We start from the raw sequence: 19,701 nt of genomic DNA on the forward strand, positions 1-19,701 counted from the left end.
CATTATATAGCGGTTAGCGCAACACTATTACAGCGCCAGCGATCGGGGTTTGATTCCCGTCGTTGTCTGTAAGGAGTTTGTACGTTCTCCCGTATCTGCGTGGGTTTCCTCCGGGTGCTCCGGTTCCCTCCCACATTCCAAAAGACATAGGGGTAGGTTAATTTGGGTTTAAAATGGGCGGCATGGACTCGTTGGGCCGGAAGGGCCTGTTACCACGCTGTAAATAAATAAAAATAAAAAATAAAATATTATCTTACCGTCCTTGAAAAATGTCTGTCAATCTCAGAACCATTGGAAGAAATTATAGCTTGTCACCCAATTCTTGTGGCTTAAGTCTACATTCCTCTACTAATGTAAAGTGTTTAAAAACAAAGGTAAATTCTCCATTAATTTTCAAAGTCAAAGTCAAGTTTATTGTCATCTGCACAAGTCCATGTGTGCACAGGTGCAATGAAAAACTTACTTGCAGCAGCATCACAGGCACAGAGCATCAGGTAAGCAGCATTCATAACTAAAAATATAAATTAAACATAAATTATAAACAATTTTTACAAGAAGAAACACATTTAGGACACAAAAACAAAGTCCATTTTAGTGCAGAGTGATGCAGTAGTGGCAATAATTGTCTGCTGGTATCTCTGGGAATCAGTCTGGTCTCCACTGGTCTGGGAAGGACTCCTGCTAACAGCAGACATCATGGGTTCCCTGTCGAGAGCCACCCAGCTTGGGCGGGACTGTGGAGCAGCGGTGAGCAGCTGAAGGGATTCCCTGACCCAGAATTAGACACTGAAGGATGACTCCCACTTGCCTAAAATAGAAATGGAGAAGTGCGAGAAATATTCAGCCTGTCAGCCAGCGTCTGTGGGGAGAGGAACAGAGTTAGTATCCTTCATCAGAGCACAGGCCATCCCTGGGTAACAAACGGGTTCCAGTCTCACTGACGTCCATGAATCAATTTTGTCCGTAAGTCGGAAAATACACAAGGATCACTCGATACGGTAACTGTACCTCCATGGATATTGTAATGAAAGGCATCAAAAACCCAGTAGGCTTATAAGAAAAAACAATTACTTAAGGCAGAAAGAGAGAGGAAACTAGTTCTGCTGTTTGTACAAATGAACAAATTGAACGTATGTTGGACTTTTGAATTTACTAATATTATGGGAGCTCACTTGACTGTAAGTCAGGCATTTGTAACCTGGGGTCGGTTTGTATCACATCTTTGATAAGTCAGCCCATCCCAAGATGTTCCAACATCAATGAAAAACTTTGGAATCGTGGTCATTGTTCTCTTCTTCTCCGTAGGCAGTCCCTTGGGGTTGCTGGAGACACAAGAGACTGCAGGTTCTGGAAACTGGAGAAACGAACAATCTGACCTCCAGCAGATCACGAGTGGCCCCCGGGGCTGGTGGTGATTTGTTACCACTCCGGTCCTGTGGACTCGAAGATGTCTGATGAGGCCGATGTGGTACTCGCAGTTGGGGGTGGCAGGTGTTCCACCGGCAAGGTGGAGGGGGGATAGTTGGGGACAAGAATGAAAATGCTGGGAATACTCAGCAGGTCAGGCTGCATCTGAGGGGAAGAGAAACAGAGTCAATGTTTCAGGTCGAAGACCCTTCGTCAGAACTGAAAAGGAGATAGAAGCTCATTAAGCTGCCAGGAGGGTGGAGGAGGGAGGATGTCTTTGATGGGGTAAACTGGGGTGACCATGGGGATAAGCTGTAAACAAGGTTATCTGGTCAATGAGCAGTTATATGGTGAGATCATAGACTACAGAACATAGACAAAAGCTATAAGGAGAGGCATTGGCACACTTGTCTTCATCAGTCAGGGCACTGAGTACAGGAGTTGAGACGTCATGTTACAAACTGCACAAATCACTGGTGAGACCACAACTTGTGTGCTTGGATTTCTGGTCACCCAGCTACAGGGAGGATGTCATTAAGCTGAAAAGGGTACGGAAAAATTCATGAGGATGTTACCAGACTGGAGAGCTTGAGATATAAGGAGAAGGTAGATAGGCTGGGACTTTCCCTGGAACGGTGGAGGTTGAGGGGTGACCATCTCGAGGGACATCAAACCAAGAGGGGCAGAGATAAGGTGGATGGTCACTGGCTTTTTCCCAGGGTACGGGAGTCTAAAATTAGAGGACACAGGTTTATGACGAGAGGGGAGAGATTTAAATGGAACTCGAGGGGCAACTTTTTCCACACAGAGGGTGGCGGGTGTGTGGAACCAGCTGCCAGAGGAAGCAGCAGGGGCAGTTATAATGTTTAAGAGATGGGTAACAGGGATGGGAAGGTTCAGAGGGGACACGGGACAAATGCAGGAAAATGGGACAAGTTCCGGTAAGCAACTTGGTCAGCATGGACGGGTTGGGCCGAAAGGTCTGTTTTCTGTGCTGTATTACTTGATGAAGAACTTTAATAATTACACATGTTGGGAGTGTATGGAGGGGAGGGGGCGGGGTGGGGCAGAGGGGAGGAGGTTGGTGGGGGTGTAGGAGGGGAGGAGGGGAAAGGGGAGGAGGTTGGTAGGAGGGCTAGGAGGGGTAGGGGAGAGGGAGGAGGAGGGGGGGAAGGGGAAGAGGAGGGAGAGGAGGGGGGAAGAGGAGGGGGAGGAGGGGGAAGAGGAGGGGGGAGGGAGGAGGGGGAAGAGGGGGGGAAGAGGAGGGGGGAGGGGAGAAGGGGAGGGGGGGATGGGAGGAGGTTGGTAGGGGGTGTAAGGGGAGGAGGGGGAAGGGGAGGAGGTTGGTAGGAGGGCTAGGAGGGGTAGGGGAGAGGGAGGAGGAGGGGGGAAGGGGAGGGGGAGGAGGGGGGAGGGGGAGGGGGGGAGGAGGGGGAGGAGGAGGGGGAGGGGAGGAGGAGGGGAGGGAGGGGGAGGGGAAGTGGAGGGGAGGGGGAGGGGAGGGAGAGGGAAGTGGAGGGAGAGGGGAAGTGGAGGGGGAGGGGAGGGAGAGGGGAAGGGGCGAGGAGGGGAAGGGGAGGAGGTGGTAGGGGGTGTAGTAGGGGAAGGGGTGGGGGAGAGGGAGGCGGGGAGGAGGTTGGTAGGAGGGCTGGAGGGGTAGGGGAGGGAGGAGGAGGGGGAGGGGGGAAGAGGAGGGGGGGAGGGGGGAGGGGGAAGGGGAGGGGGGAGGGGAAGGGGGGGGGGGGGAGGAGGGGGGAGGGGGAAGGGGAGGGGGAGGAGGGGGGGAGGGGGAAGGGGAGGAGGGGGTGAGGGGGAAGGGGAGGAGGGGGGGAGGGGGAAGGGGAGGAGGGGGGGAGGGGGTGTAGGAGGGGAGGAGGTTGGTAGGGGGTGTAGGAGGGGAAGGGGTGGGGGCGGAGGGGAGGAGGTTGGTAGGAGGGCTAGGAGGGGTAGGGGAGAGGGAGGAGGGGGAGGGAGAGGGAGGAGGGGAGGAGGGGAGAAGGTTGGTAGGGGAGAGGGAGGAGGGGGGAGGAGGTTGGGGGGAAGGGGAGGAGGATGGGGGAAGGGGAGGAGGTGGTAGGGGGTGTAGGAGGGGAAGGGGGGGGGGGGGCGGAGGGAGGAGGTTGGTAGGGGAGGGAGGAGGGGGGAGGGAGGGGGGGAGGGGGGAGGGAGGGGGAGGAGGGGGGGGGAGGGAGGGGGAGGGGGGGAGGAGGGGGGGGGAGGGAGGGGGAGGAGGGGGGAAGGGGAGAAGGTTGGTAGGGGAGAGGGAGGAGGGGGGAGGAGGTTGGTAGGGGAGGGAGGAGAAGGTCCCGGGCTGGTTCCGAGCTCCGCCCCGGACCCGGCTCCGAGCTCCGCCCCGGGACAGCAGCCATGAGTCTCCAGGCCGTGCGCTACCGGCGGGGCAGCCTCAGCGTCCTGGACCAACTCCTCCTGCCCCAGTGCAGCCTCTACCGGCAGATCCACGGCGTCCGCGCCGCCTGGGAGGCGATCCGGGACATGAGGGTGCGGGGAGGGGGGGGAGGGGGGCGGGGAGGGGGGGGGGGGGGGGGGGGGGGGGGGGGGGGAGGGGGGGGAGGGGAGGGGGGAGGGGGAGGGGGGGGAGGGAGGGGGGGGAGGGAGGGGAGAGGGGGAGGAGGGGAGGGGGAGAGGAGGGGGAGGGGGAGGAGGGAGGAGGGAGAGGGGGGAGGGAGAGGGGGAGGAGGGGAGGGAGGGAGAGGGAGGAGGGGAGGGAGGGGGAGAGAGGGGGAGGGGAGAGAGGGGGAGAGGGGGAGGGAGGGGGAGGGGGAGAGGGGGAGGGAGGGGGAGGGGGAGGGGGAGAGGGGGAGGGAGGGGAGGGGGAGGGGGAGAGGGGGGGAGGGAGGGGGAGAGGGGGGGGAGGGAGGGGGAGAGGGGGAGGGGAGGGAGGGGGTGAGGAGAATATCAGTTGGGTTGGGATGGACGGATACCATCTGGGTGTCACAAGGGGACTGAGAGTGGGGAAGTGACGGGGGGGTCACTGGGGGTAGCAAAGGGAAGAGGTTGTGATTGGGGGGGGGGGGGGAAGGTGTTCAGTGAACATCAGGGAGGTATGTAAATAAAAAAACACCTGGATCCATATCACCTGCAGCTCTTGCTCCGCCCTGTCCCCTCACCTCTTTACGCCGGCTGTCTCCTCTCTATCCTTCAGTCCGGATGGAGGGTCTTGACCCGAAACGTCGACTGTCCGTTTCCCTCCACAGAGGCTGCCTGACCTCTGAGTTCCTCCAGCATCTTATGTGTTGCTCCAGATAAGATAAGACAAGATAAGATTTCTTTATTAGTTGCATGTACATCGAAACACACAGTGAAATGCATCTTTTGCATTGAGTGTTCTGGGGGCAGCCCGCAAGTGTTGCCCCGCTTCCAGCACCAACATAACATGCCCGCAACTTCCTAACCCGTACATCTTTGAAATGTGGGAGGAAACCGCGGAGGAAACCCACGCAGACATGAGGAGAATGTACAAACTCCTACAGACGGCGGCCGGATTTGAACCGGGTCACTGGCACTGTTATAGCGTTATGCTGACCGCTACACTACCGTCCAGCATCTGCAGTCTCTCGTGTCTCTATGTAAAGAAAGTGGGAATGGGAGGATCCAGGTGGACCAGCTCAGTGCAGAGACTGTGGACATGGTTGTGTAGAGACAAAACCTTCCACCCAATGCTTGCTAGTTTTTAGCATGTTGTTGGGTTTCAAGGCTTCAGGACTTTGTGTCCACCCCTCTGTGACCTCTTCCTTCAGGAGGGGCCTTGACAGGGTCTCTGACCCTGGCCTCGCTCTCCCCAGCATCTCCCTGACCACCTTGTAATCTTGGACCTCTTTCCAGGTGCGGGGAGCTCCAGCCATCGCCATCGTTGGGTGTTTGAGTCTTGCCGTGGAGCTTCACCACAGGGAGGACCGTGACAAGGAAGCCATGGCAACCTTTGCTCTGGAGTCACTGGACTACCTAGTAACTGCCAGGCCCACGGCTGTTAACATGGCAACGGCAGCCCAGCAACTGTCCCGATTTATAGCATGTGAGGTCGAGCGGGCGGATTTCACTCTGGAGAACTTCAAAGAAAGGTGAGTGCCAGCCAGAAGCTAACTCCTCTCTCTGCCGGGCAGCCTTGGGTACACTCTAGGTCCACCCTCATCCAATGGTTGTGGAGGTGCGGAGATTGTCACTGGACTAGCTACCAGAGGTCTGTGTCAGTCATAAGATCTAGAAGCAGAATTAGGCCATTCTGCCCGTCGAATCTGCTCCACCGTTCAATCATGGCTGATTTTTTTCAATCCCCATTCTCCTGCTTTCTCCCTGTAACCCTTAACCCCCCCCCCCCTTACCAATCGAACTATCAGTCTCTGCCTTAAGTACCCCAATGACTTGGCCTCCACCACCCTCTGTGGCAACGAATCCCCACAGATTCACCACCCTCTGGCTGAAGAAATTCCTCCACATCTCAGTTCCGAAGGGACGTCCCTTTATTCCAAGGCTGTGTCCTCAGATCCCAGACTCTCCCACTGATGGAAACATCCTCTCCATGTCCACTCTATCCAGGCCTTTCTGTATCCGGTAGGTTTCAATGAGATCCCACCTCCCTCATCCTTCTGACTCGATGGCCCAGAGACATCAAAACCGCTCCTCATACGTAAAGCCCTTCATTCCTGGGATCATTCTTGTGAACCTCCTCTGGACCCTCTCCAGGGCCAGCACATCCTTCCTTAGATACGGGCCCAAACCTGCTCCCAATGTGGTCTGACAACGCCTTATAAACTTCAGCAGCACATCCTTGCTTTTATATAAAAAAAAGGACGAAGCAGTCGGCAATTTAAATTTGGGAAATTAAATAGGTGCGGACTTTTCGTTAAACAAATGGTGGTCATAGCAACATTAACTCCTGGATTGTGTTAAAACAATCTGGTTCATTAACAGGGAAGGAGATTAAAGGCCTATATGTGGTTGACTCTCAACTGCTTTCTCAGTTCCGAAGCAACGAGAGATAGATGATAAATGTCAGTGGTGACCATATCTTCTGAGAAGTTCTAGATAAAGAGCTGGTTTTACGTTTGGGGGGTTCATCAGGTCCATCTTGTGGTTTAGGGTGAGTTTGGGTTCCAGTCTGTAGCCCAGGTTTCCATCTTCCACGTCCCCTTCCCGCTGGTGCTGGCACGTTCTCCTGTTCTTGTCACTTCAACATTTCTTTTTGCACGATGATATCTTTGCACCATCCTGTTGTTTGTGCTGATTTCTGCATATATTGCTGTATTTATCATTACCACGTACACTGTTTACTCTGTGAGCTTCACACGAGCGAGGAATTTCATTGCACCCTCGTGTATATGACAATTAACTAATCTGAATGCAATTTGAATCTGACTTCTGCACTAGCAGAGGCCAGCTTTCAGAGATGAGGTTAATTGATGTTTAGAAAATAGGAGGAGGACCACTTTTAAACTAATATTAATTTGTCGTCAGACTCCCAACCATATCTGGAAAGTTATTTGTGTCTGCTTCTGTGAAGATGGAATCAAAGTATTTGTTCCATGGTCCTGCCATTTCTGTTAAATTATAAATTCTCCTAATTTTGGCTGTATATTTGTCTTCCACTGATCTTTTTCTTCTTGCATGCTTGTAGGAAATTTGCAGTCCTACTTTTTATGTTCCTTGCAGGCTAACTCTTGTACAGTTTCTCTTGGAGCTTTTAAACTCTCCACTGCTCCCAGTTCTTGGGCTTGCTTCTTTATCTGACAACCTTATCCTTAACCTCTGTAGCCATGGTTGGGTTGCTTTTTCCTTTTGTGTTTAAGGTCTAATCCTTGTTTTGTATCCCTCTGTGTCCCTTGCACCACATTCCTTGTCCCAAAAAAGTGTTCTGACCTTGCAGGTCTCAGATTTCTGCACTCTCCAGGTAGTTCCTCTGGGTCAAGGCTATGCGAACTTGACCGTATGAAAGGCTCCAGTACAAATACAACGACTGTTGTGCTTGTTCAGATGATCCTGGCTCTTGGGGTCTTGGTTTATAATCTTCCTGCAACATAATCCCCTTTTTATTAGATAAAGGAGGGACAAGTTTGGCTGCTTTCACTTAACCTTCCATCCGGAAAAAATGCCATCAGATCGATTGGCAACTGGATTGGGAGCAGCTAATCCTGGCTTTCCCTCTGAAAGTGGCTCCACGGGTCCATAGGTTTGGTAAAGAAGGTGTATGGCATGCCTGCCTTATTAGTCGAGGCATTGAGTTCAAGAGTCAGGAGTCTTGAGTATCTGGAGTATTGCATTCAGTTCTGGTCACCCAATTACAGGAAGGGTGTGGAGGCTTTGGAGAGGGTGCAGAAGAGGTTTACCAGATGCTGCCTGGATTAGAGGGCATGTGCTATGAGGAGAGGATGGACAAACTTAGGTTGTTTCCTCTGAAGTGGCAGAGGCTGAGGGGAGACCTGATAGAGGTTTATAAGATTATGAGAGGAGTAGATAGAGGAGACAGCCGGTATCTTCTTCCCAGGGTTGAATGTCTAATACTGGAGGGGATGTATCTAAGGTGAGAGGGGGTAAGTCCGAAGGAGATGTGCAGGGCAAGTTTTTTTTACACAGAGAGTGGTGGGTGCCTGGAAAGTGCTGCCGGGGTGGGGGTGGAGGCAGATACAACAGAGATGCTTAAGAGGCTCTTAGATAGGCCCATGAATGTGCAGGGAATGGAGGGATATGGTCCTTGTGCAGGCAGAGGGATTAGTTTAGTTTGGTGTTTAATTAGTTTGGCACAACATTGTGGGCCGAAGGGCCTGTTCCTGTGCTGTACTTTTCTACGTTCTAAAGGATTTTCTTGTCTTCCCAACAAAAAAGTCTGATTTGCAGAATCGAGTCCATGTTGGAGAAGGATATCTGTGACAACCGCAGTATTGGATCCCACGGTGTGCCGAACATATCTTGTCCAAGGCGGAGACGGACAAAGTGACGATCCTCACCCATTGTAAACACCGGCTCTCTGGCTACAGCAGGATACGGCACAGCGCTGGGTGAGAGCCCGCTAATCTCAACACTGATTGGACAAGGGCCGCTTTCTCCTCTGATTGCGTCCACCCGTTACTTTCTCCTTTGTCCTGCTCCTCCCCATCCCTGGAACCTCCTCCGGTACCATGACGTTCTGAGGTAGCTCCTTCCACCGATTCCGATCTCATGCACACCTCCTTCACTCATCGATTGGCAGCCTGGCCTTCCAAGGTCCAGACCCTGAGAACAAAATAAGACCAGTCTATTCAGCCCCTCGAACCTCTCTGTTCTAGGAGATGGGTAGTCCAGCTAATCTCCACTCTCCTGCCTCATCCACATCTTTCCCAAGTTCTGGAAACCCGTCCTCGACCCCTTCACCTCCTTTTGGTCAGTTTGGTTACCAAGTCACCAGTCCTAATTTACCTTTTTTCTCCCCTGAGGTTTGGTTTCAGATTTTGCTTTGACAGTGTTCCTGTGACACACCTTGAGCCCTAAACAGCCCTCCCAGGTGAGGCAGGTATTCACATGCATCTCCTCCAACCTTGTTTGTTGCACCTGATGCTCCCAATGTGGCCTCCTCTACATCGGTGACACCAGGACTAGGTTAGGTGACTGATTGACCAAGCACATTTGCAATGGCCGTCTGGAACTCCGGGTTGCAGGACATTTTAATTCCCTCCCCATTCCCACACCGACACGTCTGTCCTCGGCTTCCTCCACTGCCAGGGTGAGGCCAACTGCAAACTGGAGGAACAGCCCCTCATATTCCCCCTGGGTGGTCTACACCCCGACGGCATGAACGTCGAATTCTCCATCTTCCGGAACCTGCTCCCACTCTGTCCCTTTCCTCTCTCCTCCTGACGTACCCAGCTCCTCTACACACCACACCAGCCTCCATCACCCTGTTTCTATCCCCAGCCCCCACTGTTCCCATCTGCCCTTCCTCCCTTGGTTCCAAGTTCCACTTTGCTCTCCTGTCAGATCCCATCATCTACGGCCCTCTCACCTCCGCCTCCCGGCCTCTGTCACTATTCCCACCCTCCCCTCCTCCATCTGCCTATCACCCCTCCTCACCTGGATCCACCTATTGCCTGCTGATTCTTGCCCCACCCCCTCCCCTCACCTCCCCTCCATCTTTTTGTCCAGATGAAGGGTCCCGACCCGAAATGTCGACTGTCCATTTCCCCCAACAGATTGCTGCTCGACCTGCTGAGTTCCCCCAGCAGATTGTTTGTTGCTCCGGATTCCAGCATCTGCAGCCTCTTGTGTCTCCATCTTGGATGATCCACTGCACTAAAGGTGCTATGTAAATGCAGTTTGTTATCCCCTTCTCCTGACAGGTGTGATCCGATCTCTCTGGGCCTTGGGTCGCCTCGAACACGTCTATTGCACGGAGACCCGACCGTATAACCAGGGAGCGCGACTGACTGCGTACGAGCTGACCTATGAGAAAATCCCTGCCACGCTCATTGCCGATAGCATGGTTTCCATGGCGATGAAAGAGAAGCATATTTCAGGTAGTTTTCTGATTTTGGAATGTCTCCACGGATCACTGTCCCAACCCCTGGAGTCATGTTGGAATGACCCTGGGTAGGCCAGACACTGGAATTAGAGTATTGTGTGTAGTTCTGGTCACCCCATTACAGAAAGGATGTGGAGGCTTTGGAGGGGTGCTGAAGAGATTCACCAGGCTGCTGCCTGGATTAGAGGGTATGAGCAAAAGGAGAGGTTGAACAAACGTGGGTTGTTTTCTCTGGAGCAGCGGGCACCTGGTTTACATCAGTGCCCAAAACACAAGAACTGAAAACATGCAGCACGGAAACAGGCCCTTCGGCCAACTGGTCCATGCTGACCAAGATTCCCATCTAAAGCTAGTCCCATTTGCCCGTATTTGCCCATATCCCTCTAAACCTTCCCTATCCATGTACCTGTCCAATGGTCTTTTAAATGTCGTTAATCTACCTGCCTCAACCACGTCTTCTGGCAGCTCGTCTCCATATACGCACCACCCTCTGGGTGAAAAGTTGCCCCTCAGGTTCCTATCAAATCTCTCCCCTCTCACCTTAAACTTGTGCCCTCTTGATTCCCCAATCCTGGGAAAAGTCTGAGTGCTTTCACTCTATCCACTCCCCTCGTGATTTTATACACCTCTATAAGGTCACCCCTCAGTCTCCTACACTCCAAGGAATAAGGTCCCATTTGCTCAACCTCTCCCTATAACCCTGTCCCTCGAGTCTGGTGACATCCTCGTAGGTCTTTCCTGGACTCTTTTCCAGTTTAACAACATCCTTCCTTTTATTTTAATATAAATGTTTATTAGCTAAAAGCACTACAAAATGACAAACCGGTGTCAAAATACTACAAATAATACAGAAAAGAGAAGAAAGACAAACTATGCATCTACATAACTACAGCAATAATGCAAACGAACACCTGCTAAACGCAGGCGCAACACTTCAGAGAAGGATCGCATTTCACCTTGCACGACACACGCGATCTCCTGAGGGGCCCACCAAGCGCAGAACTCAAACCAGGGTGCCCGCGGAGACCGCGTGCTCCCTCTCCAAGGACAATAACATCCTTCCTATAGCAGGGTGACCAAAAACTGAACACAAAATACTGCAAATGTGCCCTCACCAACATCATGTGCAACATAACATCCCAACCCCGATACTCAATGCCCCGATTGATGAAGGCCAGTGCACGGTAGTGTAGTGGTTAGCATAGGCGCTTTACAGCGCCAGCGACCCGGGTTCAATTCTGGCTGCTGTCTGTAAGGAGTTTGTATGTTTCTCCCCGTGTCTGCGTGGGTTTCCTCCGGGTGCTCCGGTTTCCTCCCACATTCCAAAGACGTACGGGTTAGGGAAGTTGTGGGCGTGCTATGTTGGTGCCAGAAGCGAGGCGACACTTGCGGCTGCCCCAGAACACTCGATGCAAAAGACACACTTCACTGTGTGTTTCAATGTACGTGTGACTAATAAATCTTATCTTCACTGCCTGAGAACTGGATTGATTAGTACCGGTGCTTCACGAGCAGAACTGAGTTGATCTCCAGGACGTGGTGCTGATGTGAGTTGGACTGATTAGGGGTTGGGGAGGAAGGAGGGGGCAGGGGCTAACTTGTCCGCCTTTCCCACTCCTGCAGCCGTCGTGGTGGGAGCAGACCGGATCGCGGCCAACGGCGACACGGCCAATAAAATCGGCACGTACCAGCTGGCCATCTCGGCCCGCCACCACCGCATCCCCTTCTACGTGGCGGCCCCCAGCACGTCGTGTGATCCCGGCCTGGAGCGGGGCGAGCAGATCGTGGTGGAGGAACGGCCTGCTGAGGAACTCACGGACGTTAATGGAGTCCGCATCGCGGCGCCAGGTGAGGGGCTGCTGTCGGTGAGCGCAGCTCTCGCGAGTCGGTTTTCTCTCGCGTCTCTGTCTCGTCGCCGACTCCCGCCCCTGAGTCCGATCTCGCGTCCCAGTCCAGAGGTTCGGCTGGGAGTCCGCAGAGCAGTGCCGGGGGAGCGCCGCGCTGTCAGGGCTTCCTGTCCCACATCGGGCAGAAGGTACAGACGTCCCACACCACCAGTTTCAGGAACAGCTACTTGGTTATTGGTTTATTATTGCCGCACATACCGAGATACAGTGAAAAACTTGTGCATGCCATCCATACAGATCAGTGCATACATCAGTACATTGAGGTAGTAGGATTAGACATTTATTTATTAGTCACATGTACATCGAAACACACAGTGAAATGCATCTTTTGCATAGAGTGTTCTGGGGGCAGCCCGCAAGTGTTGCCACGCTTCCGGCGCCAACATAGCATGCCCACAACTTCCTAACCCGTACGTCTTTGGAATGTGGGAGGAAACCGGAGCACCCGGAGGAAACCCACGCAGACAAGGGGAGAAGGGTACAAGCTCCTTACAGACAGTGGCTGAAATTGAACCAGTTTGCTGGCGCTGTAATAGCGTTACGCCATCCACTGCACTCCCCTGCGACCAAGGGAAAAGCAATAACAGGATGCAGAATAAAGTGTTACAGTTGCAGAGAAAGGTGCAGTACAGGCAGACAATAAGGTGCAAGGGCCATGATGAGGTAGATTGAGGAGGTAGTTAAGGCAGGTACATTAACAACATTTAAGACACTTGGACAGGGACATGGATAGGAAAGGTTCAGAGGGAGATGGGCCAAACGTGGCAAATGGGACTGGCTTAGATGGGAATCTTGTTCAGTATGGACCAGTTGGTCTGGAGGGCCTGCTTCCATGCTGTATGACTCCGTGACTCCATCCCATTACATCCATCTGGGAACTGGGAAGATCAAGCAGGGGGAAGATAGGATGTATGGTTTATTATTGTCACTTGTACCGAGGTACAGTGAAAAACTTGTCTTGCGTACTGATTGTACAGGTCACTTCATTACACAGTGCAGTTACATTGGGTTAGTACAGAGTGCATCGAGGTGGTACAGAGTGCATTGATGTAGTACAGGTAAAAACAATAACAGTACAGAGTAAAGTGTCACAAGCTACAGAGAAAAGTGCAGTGCAATAAGGTGCAAGGTCACAACAAGGTAGATCCTGAGGTCATAGTCCATCTCATTGTATAAGGGAACCGTTCAATAGTCTTATCACAGTGGGGTAGAAGCTGTCCTTAAGTCTGGTGGTACGTGCCCTCAGGCTCCTGTATCTTCTACCCGATGGAAGAGGAGAGAATGACCTGGGTGGTAACTTCTGTCTGTCTGAAAAGGGGCAATTCGCACAAAGTGCTGGAGGGACTCAGCAGGTCAGGCAGCATCTGTTGGGGGAAATAAACGGTCGACGTTTCGGGTCGAGACCCTTTCATCGGGAGGGTCACCTTAATTGCTCTTCTTCACTCCCGCTGGGCCTAGACGCGAAACAGACTATTTATTTCCCTCCACGGATGCTGCCTGAGCTGCTGAGTCCTCAGCATTTTGTGTGTTGCTCCAGATTCCAGCATCTGTAGAATCTCTTGTGTCTGAAAAGGGGTTTGGTTATGTTCTCTGTCTGCAGGGATCGGGGTGTGGAATCCTGGATTCGACATCACTCCTCATGACCTGATCACGGGATTCATCACCGAGTTAGGAGTCCACGACCCTTCGGAGCTGCAGAAGTGCTCGCTGAGAGGACACAGCTGGTCTCCTGAAGCAGGCATTCGGAACATCTGGATGACAAGTTCCTTCCTGCCCTTTCCAATGGCCCAGTGGTTTCATTCTGTACAAAGTCCAAACGTGCTCTTCAATTTCATAAACTTGAGGATTGCAGTAGTTCCTCTTTGTGCTGGTTTTGTAGTGGGAATAACTCAACAAATAAAAGCAGGAACAGGCCTGTTGAGCCTGGCTCTCGTTCAGTACAGTCACAGGCAGTTCCCCCTCTTCACCAGTTGGTCATAGAGTCATACAGCACGGAAACAGGCCCTTTGGCCCAACTTGTCCATGCCGGCTGTGTTGCCCAGCGAGCCAGTCCCATCTGCCTGCGTTTGGCCCATAGCCCTCTAAACATCTCCTATCCATGGACTTATCTAGGTTGCTTTAGACGTTGTTCATGTGCCCGCCTCAACCATTATTTCTGGCAGCTCATCCCAAATACGCACCACTCTTTGTGTGAAGAAGCTGCCCCTGATGTCCCTTTTAAATCTCTCGTCTCTGATCTTAAACCTCTGCCCTCTTGTTTTTAGCACCCCCTCCCTGGGAAAAAGACTGTGTGCTTTCACCCTGTCTATGCCCTCATGGTCTTATACACCTCTGTCAGGTCAGCCCTCAATCTCCGATGTTCCAGGGAATAAAGTCCTGGTCTACACAAACCCCTCCTTGTAACTCAGGCCCCCAAGTCCAGGCAACATCCTGGGAAATCTTTTCTGCACTCTTTCTAGTTTAGTAACATTTTTCCTGTAACAGGGCGACCAGAACTGCACAATACTCCAAGTGCAGCCCCACCAACGTTTTGTACAACTGTAACATAACGTCCCAACTCCTGTACTCAATACCCTAACTGATGAAGGCCAACTTCATTGTTAGGAGTTCCTCAGTCCTACTGATGTCAACTCTCAATGACCAGGCATCCACTGATTCTGAGGTAAAGAATGCCGAAGGCTCAGAACTCTGATGAAACATCTCTGCAAGTGGCCAAGCTTTTATTCTGGCCTCTTCCAATGACAGGAACATCACTCTCAGAATCGTGTTTGCCCAACAAAATGGATTGGAGTTGGTTTATTATTGTCACATGTATCGAGGTACAGTGAAAAACTTGTCTTGCATACTGATTGTACAGGTCAATGATGCATCGAGGTAGTACAAGGGAAAACAATAACAACGCAGAATGATTATAGCTACAGAGATATTAGATATTTATTAGCCATGTACATCGAAACACACAGTGAAATAAGTCTTTTTGCATTGCTAAGAATGTGCTGGGGTGCAGGCAGACAATAAGGGTGCAAGGCCATAACGAGGTAGAATTGTGAGGTCAGGAGTCCATTTTGTTGTACTAGGGGACTGTTCAATAGTCTTATAACAGTGGGATAGAAGCTGTCCCTTGAGCCTGGTGGTTTGTGCTTTCAGGCTTTTGTATCTTCTGCCCGATGGGAGGGGGGAGAAAGAGAATGTCCGGGGTGGGTGGGGTTTTTTGATTATGTTGGCTGCTTTACCGAGGCAGCGAGAAGTGTAGACAGAGTCCAAGGAGAGGAGGCTGGTTTCCGTGATGTGCTGAGCTGTGTCCACAACTCTCTGCAGTTTCTTGCGGTCATGGGCAGAGCAGTTGCTGTACCAAGCCGTGATGCATCCAGATAGGATGCTTTCTATGGTGCATCAATAAAAATTGGTGAGGATCAAAGGGGACATGCCGAATTTCTTTAGCCTCCTGAGGAATGAACCCTCGTTCTTCTAACTTCACTCATTCAGGACTCACCTTCTAAGTCCTCTCCTTGGACAACCCTGTCATCAAGCAGTCAGGTGAGTCCACACTGCATCTGGGGTTACAGAAGGACCAATATAATGTTCCTTGATCAAAATACGGCAGGTGCTAGAAATTTGGATTTGGAACGGGAAAATACTCACCAGGTCAGGCAGCATCAGTGGAGAAGCAGAAAGTTCGTTGACCTGAAATGTTAACTGTTTCTCCTCCCACATGTCTGACCTGCTGAGTGTTTCCAGCGTTTTCCTTCAGAACAAGAGATTGCAAAACTGGAAAATGACCGGATTGGAGAATTCCTGTTGGTTTCTCCATCCGTCTGGAATTCCGAGAGCTGCCTAACCTGGAGCCGCTGTCATAGGCCCCACCTTCTCCCTAGGAGGAGGTGGGCTGGGCTCCGGGGCTTGTCCCAATTCAAATAAAACAAGTTCTGGATAATATTCCACGGACCAACTTCTTTTGTTTGGCAGGATTGGTGAAAGTGTGGAATAATGTAGGATAGATGGAATCATGGATTTGCCGTTATCTCGTTGGAAGTTTTCTCAGGAACAGCCTCTTCCTACCGTAGAACCACAGAATACAGGCCCTTCGGTCCACCATGTTGTGCCGACCTTTAAACCTCGCCTAAGACTATCTAACCCCTTCCTCCCACATATCCCTCTATTTTAAATTACTCAATATGCTTATCTAACAATCTCTTGAATTTGACGAATGTACCTGCCTCCACCACCACCCCAGGCAGCACATTCCGTGCCCCAACCACTCTCTGGGTTTAAAAAAAAACCTTCCTCTGATATCTCCCTTGAACTTCCCACCCATTACTTTAAAGCCATGCCCTCTTGTATTGAGCATTGGTGCCCTGGGAAAGAGGCGCTGGCTGTCCACTCTATCTATTCCTCTTAATATTTTGTACACCTCTATCATGTCTCCTCTCATCATCCTCCTCTCCAAAGAGTAAAGCCCTAGCTCCCTTAGTCTCTCCTCATAATGCATCCTCTCTAAACCAGGCAGCATCCTGGTAAATCTCTGCACCCTTTCCAATACTTCCACATCCTTCCTATAATGAGGCGACCAGAACTGGACACAGTGCTCCAAGTGTGGTCTAACCAGAGTTTTGTAGAGCTGCATCATTACCTCGCGGCTCTTAAACTCGACCCCACGACTTACACAACTTCCTGTGTAACAATCTCAAGGGGCTGAATCACCTCCTCCTGTCTGAAGCTACAGTTGGAGAAAATACTTTCAAATGGTTTCTGTGAAGTAGAGACTCGAGAAGAGTGGGAGTGGCTGCTGCTTCGGTTGTTTGATCTGGAGTGACAATCTGCTGGAGGAGCTCAGCGGGTCGAGCAGCATCTGTGGGGGGGAAGGAACTGTCGACGTTTCGCGTCAAGACCCTGCATCAGGGCTGACTTGAAACGTCGACAATTCCTTCTTCCCCACAGATGCTGCTCGACCCGCTGGGTTCCTCCAGCGGATTGTTTGTTGCTCCAGATTCCGGCGTCTTCTGTGTCTCCCTGAAGATGAGATTTCTTTATTAGTCACATGTACATCGAAACACACAGTGAAATGCATCTTTTGTGTAGAGTGTTCTGGGGGCAGCCCGCAAGTGTCGCCACGCTTCTGGCGCCAACATAGCATGTCCACAACTTCCTAACCCGTACGTCTTTGGAATGTGGGAGGAAATCGGAGCACCCGGAGGAAACCCACGCAGACACGGGGAGAACGTACAAACTCCTTACAGACAGCAGCCGGAATTGAACCTGTGCGCTGTAATAGTGTTACGCTAACTGCTACACCACCGTGCCTGAAAGCCTCATTGAAACCCCAACCATGTCCTGTGTGTGCCTGAATCCTCCTTTGCTTGATTTTACTTATGATGCAGAAGCTGGCCATTTCCCCCTTTGGATACATACTGTCCCATTCCCTGGAGTGTAGGAGACTGAGGGGTGTAGAATCATGTGTGGCATAGATAGCATGAATGGTCACACTCTTTCCCAGGATAGGGGAGTCTAAAACTGAAGGGCATAGGTTTAAGGTGAGAGGGGAAAGATTTAAGAGGGAGCTTGAGAGGCAACTTTTTCACCGCAGAAAGTGGTGGGTATGTGGAATGCACTGCCAGAGGAAGTGGTACAGGCAGGTATAATGGCAATGTTTAAAAGACATTTGGACAGGTTTGCATACAGGGAAAGGAGACACAAGAGACTGCAGATGCTGGAATCTGGAGCAACACACTATCTGCTGGAGGAAGTCAGTGGGTCGAGCAGCATCTGTTGGGCGAAAGGGTTTAGAAGAAGCAACACACAGGATGCTGGAGGGAATCAGCCGGTCGGGCAGCCTCAGTGCAGGGAAATGGACATCGACGATCATCTGAAGGGTCTCGACTTAAACGCTGACTGTCCATTTCCCTACATGGTCTGACCCACTGAGTTCCTCCAGCATCTTGTGTGTTGCTCTTGATTCCAGTATCTCTTGTGTCTCCAGAGTTTAGGGGGATATGTGCCAAATGCAGGCAAATTGGAATTGGTTTATTATTGTCACATGTACCGAGGTCCAGTGAAAAACTTTGTTGTGCATGCCATCTATACAGATCATTTCATCACATCAGTACATCGAGGTAGTACAAGGGAAAGCATAACAGAGTGCAGAATACAGTGTTACAGTTACAGAGAAAGGTGCAGTGCAGGCAGACAATAAGGTGCAAGGCCATTATGAGATAGATTGTGAGATCAAGAGTTCATCTTATCGTACAAGAGGTCCGTTCAATAGAGTTATAACAGTTGGGATGGGACATTGGGACCTCCTCAGATAGATATCTGGGTGGGCATGGACGCGTTGGGCTGAAGGGTCTGTTTCTGTGCTGTATAACTCTATGACCATATAAAAACAACACTACAATACAACAACTCCATAAACATATAACAACTCGGCAACAACAACTACAGGGTGGCACGGTAGTGTAGCCGTCAGTGTGACGCTATTACAGCACCAGCACCAAGGTTCAATTCCGCCACTGTCTGTAAAGAGTTTGTACGTTCTCCCCGTGTCTGCGTGGGTTTCCTCCGGGTGCTCCGGTTTCCTCCCACATTCCAAAGACGTACGGGTTAGGAAGTTGTGGGCATGCTATGTTGGTGCCGGAAGCGTGGCGACACTTGCACGCTGCCCCCCAGAATACCCTACACAAAAGGTGCATTTCACTGTGTGTTTCGATGTACATGTGACTAATAAAGAAATCTTATATAACAACTCTGCAAAACTACTCTACAATACAACTCTAGAACCATGGTAGGCTTCTTCAGAAGGTCAGAGGGCATGGGATCCAGGGAAGCTTGGCCATGTGGATTCAGAATTGGCTTGCCTGTAGAAAGCAGAGGGTTGTGGTGGAGGGAGTGCATTCACATTGGAGGTCTGTGACTAGCGGTGTCCCACAAGGATTGGCTCTGGGACCTCTGCTTTTCATGATTTTTATTAACGATTTGGATGAGGGTGTAGAAGGGTGGGTTGGCAAGTTTGCAGAAGACACAAAGGTTGGTGGTGGGCTGAGAAATGGCAGATGGAGTTCAATTCGGAGAAGTGTGAGGTGGTACACTTTGGAAGGACAAACTCCAAGGCAGAGTACAAAGTTAATGGGAGGATTGTGGGTAGTGTGGAGGAGCAGAGGGATCTGGGGGTTCATATCCACAGTTCCTGAAAGTTGCCTCACAGGTGGGATAGGGTAGTTAAGAAAGCTTATGTTTAGCATTCATAAGTCGTGGGATCGAGTTTAAGAGCCGTGAGGTAATGATGCAGCTCTATAAAACTCTGGTTAGACCACACTTAGAGTACTGTGTCCTGTTCTGGTCGCCTCATGATAGGAAAGATGTGGAAGTATTGGAAAGGGTGCAGAGGAGATTTACCAGAATGCTGCCTGGTTTAGAAAGTATGCATTATGAGGAGAGACTAAGGGAGCTAGGGCTTTACTCTTTGGAGAGGAGGAGGATGAGAGGAGACATGATAGAGGTGTACAAAATATTACGAGGAATAGATAGAGTGGACAGCCAGCGCCTCTTTCCCAGGGGCACCAATGCTCAATACGAGAAGGCATGGCTTTAAAGTAATGGGTGGGAAGTTCAAGGGAGATATCAGAGGAAGGTTTTTTTAAACCCAGAGAGCGGTTGGGGCACGGAATGTGCTGCCTGGGGTGGTGGTGGGGGCAGGTACATTGGTGAAATTCAAGAGATTCTTAGATAAGCATATGGAGGAATTTAAACTAGGGGGATATGTGGGAGGAAGGGGTTAGATAGTCCTTAAGGCGCGGTTTAAAGGTTGGCACAACATTGTGGGCCGAAGGGCCTGTGTTGTGCTGTACTGTTCTCTGTTCTATATAACTCTACAATACAACAACAACT

At 51.1% G+C, this 19,701-nt stretch overlaps 1 protein-coding gene across 1 annotated transcript; it reads left to right on the top strand.

Moving 5' to 3' along the window:
* The first annotated feature begins 3,752 nt into the window (after positions 1–3,752).
* On the top strand, positions 3,753–14,834 carry mri1 (methylthioribose-1-phosphate isomerase 1). Its single transcript, XM_052041810.1, is given in 8 exon segments — positions 3,753–3,906; positions 5,251–5,486; positions 8,245–8,314; positions 8,317–8,373; positions 8,375–8,417; positions 9,732–9,908; positions 11,537–11,761; positions 13,421–14,834. Coding segments are annotated over 8 exon segments (1,320 nt in total). The 5' UTR covers positions 3,753–3,774; the 3' UTR covers positions 13,801–14,834.
* The last annotated feature ends 4,867 nt before the right edge of the window (positions 14,835–19,701 follow it).

The sequence above is a fragment of the Pristis pectinata genome, chromosome 31 (genome assembly GCF_009764475.1).
Source record: "Pristis pectinata isolate sPriPec2 chromosome 31, sPriPec2.1.pri, whole genome shotgun sequence".
NCBI classification, from domain to species: domain Eukaryota; kingdom Metazoa; phylum Chordata; class Chondrichthyes; order Rhinopristiformes; family Pristidae; genus Pristis; species Pristis pectinata.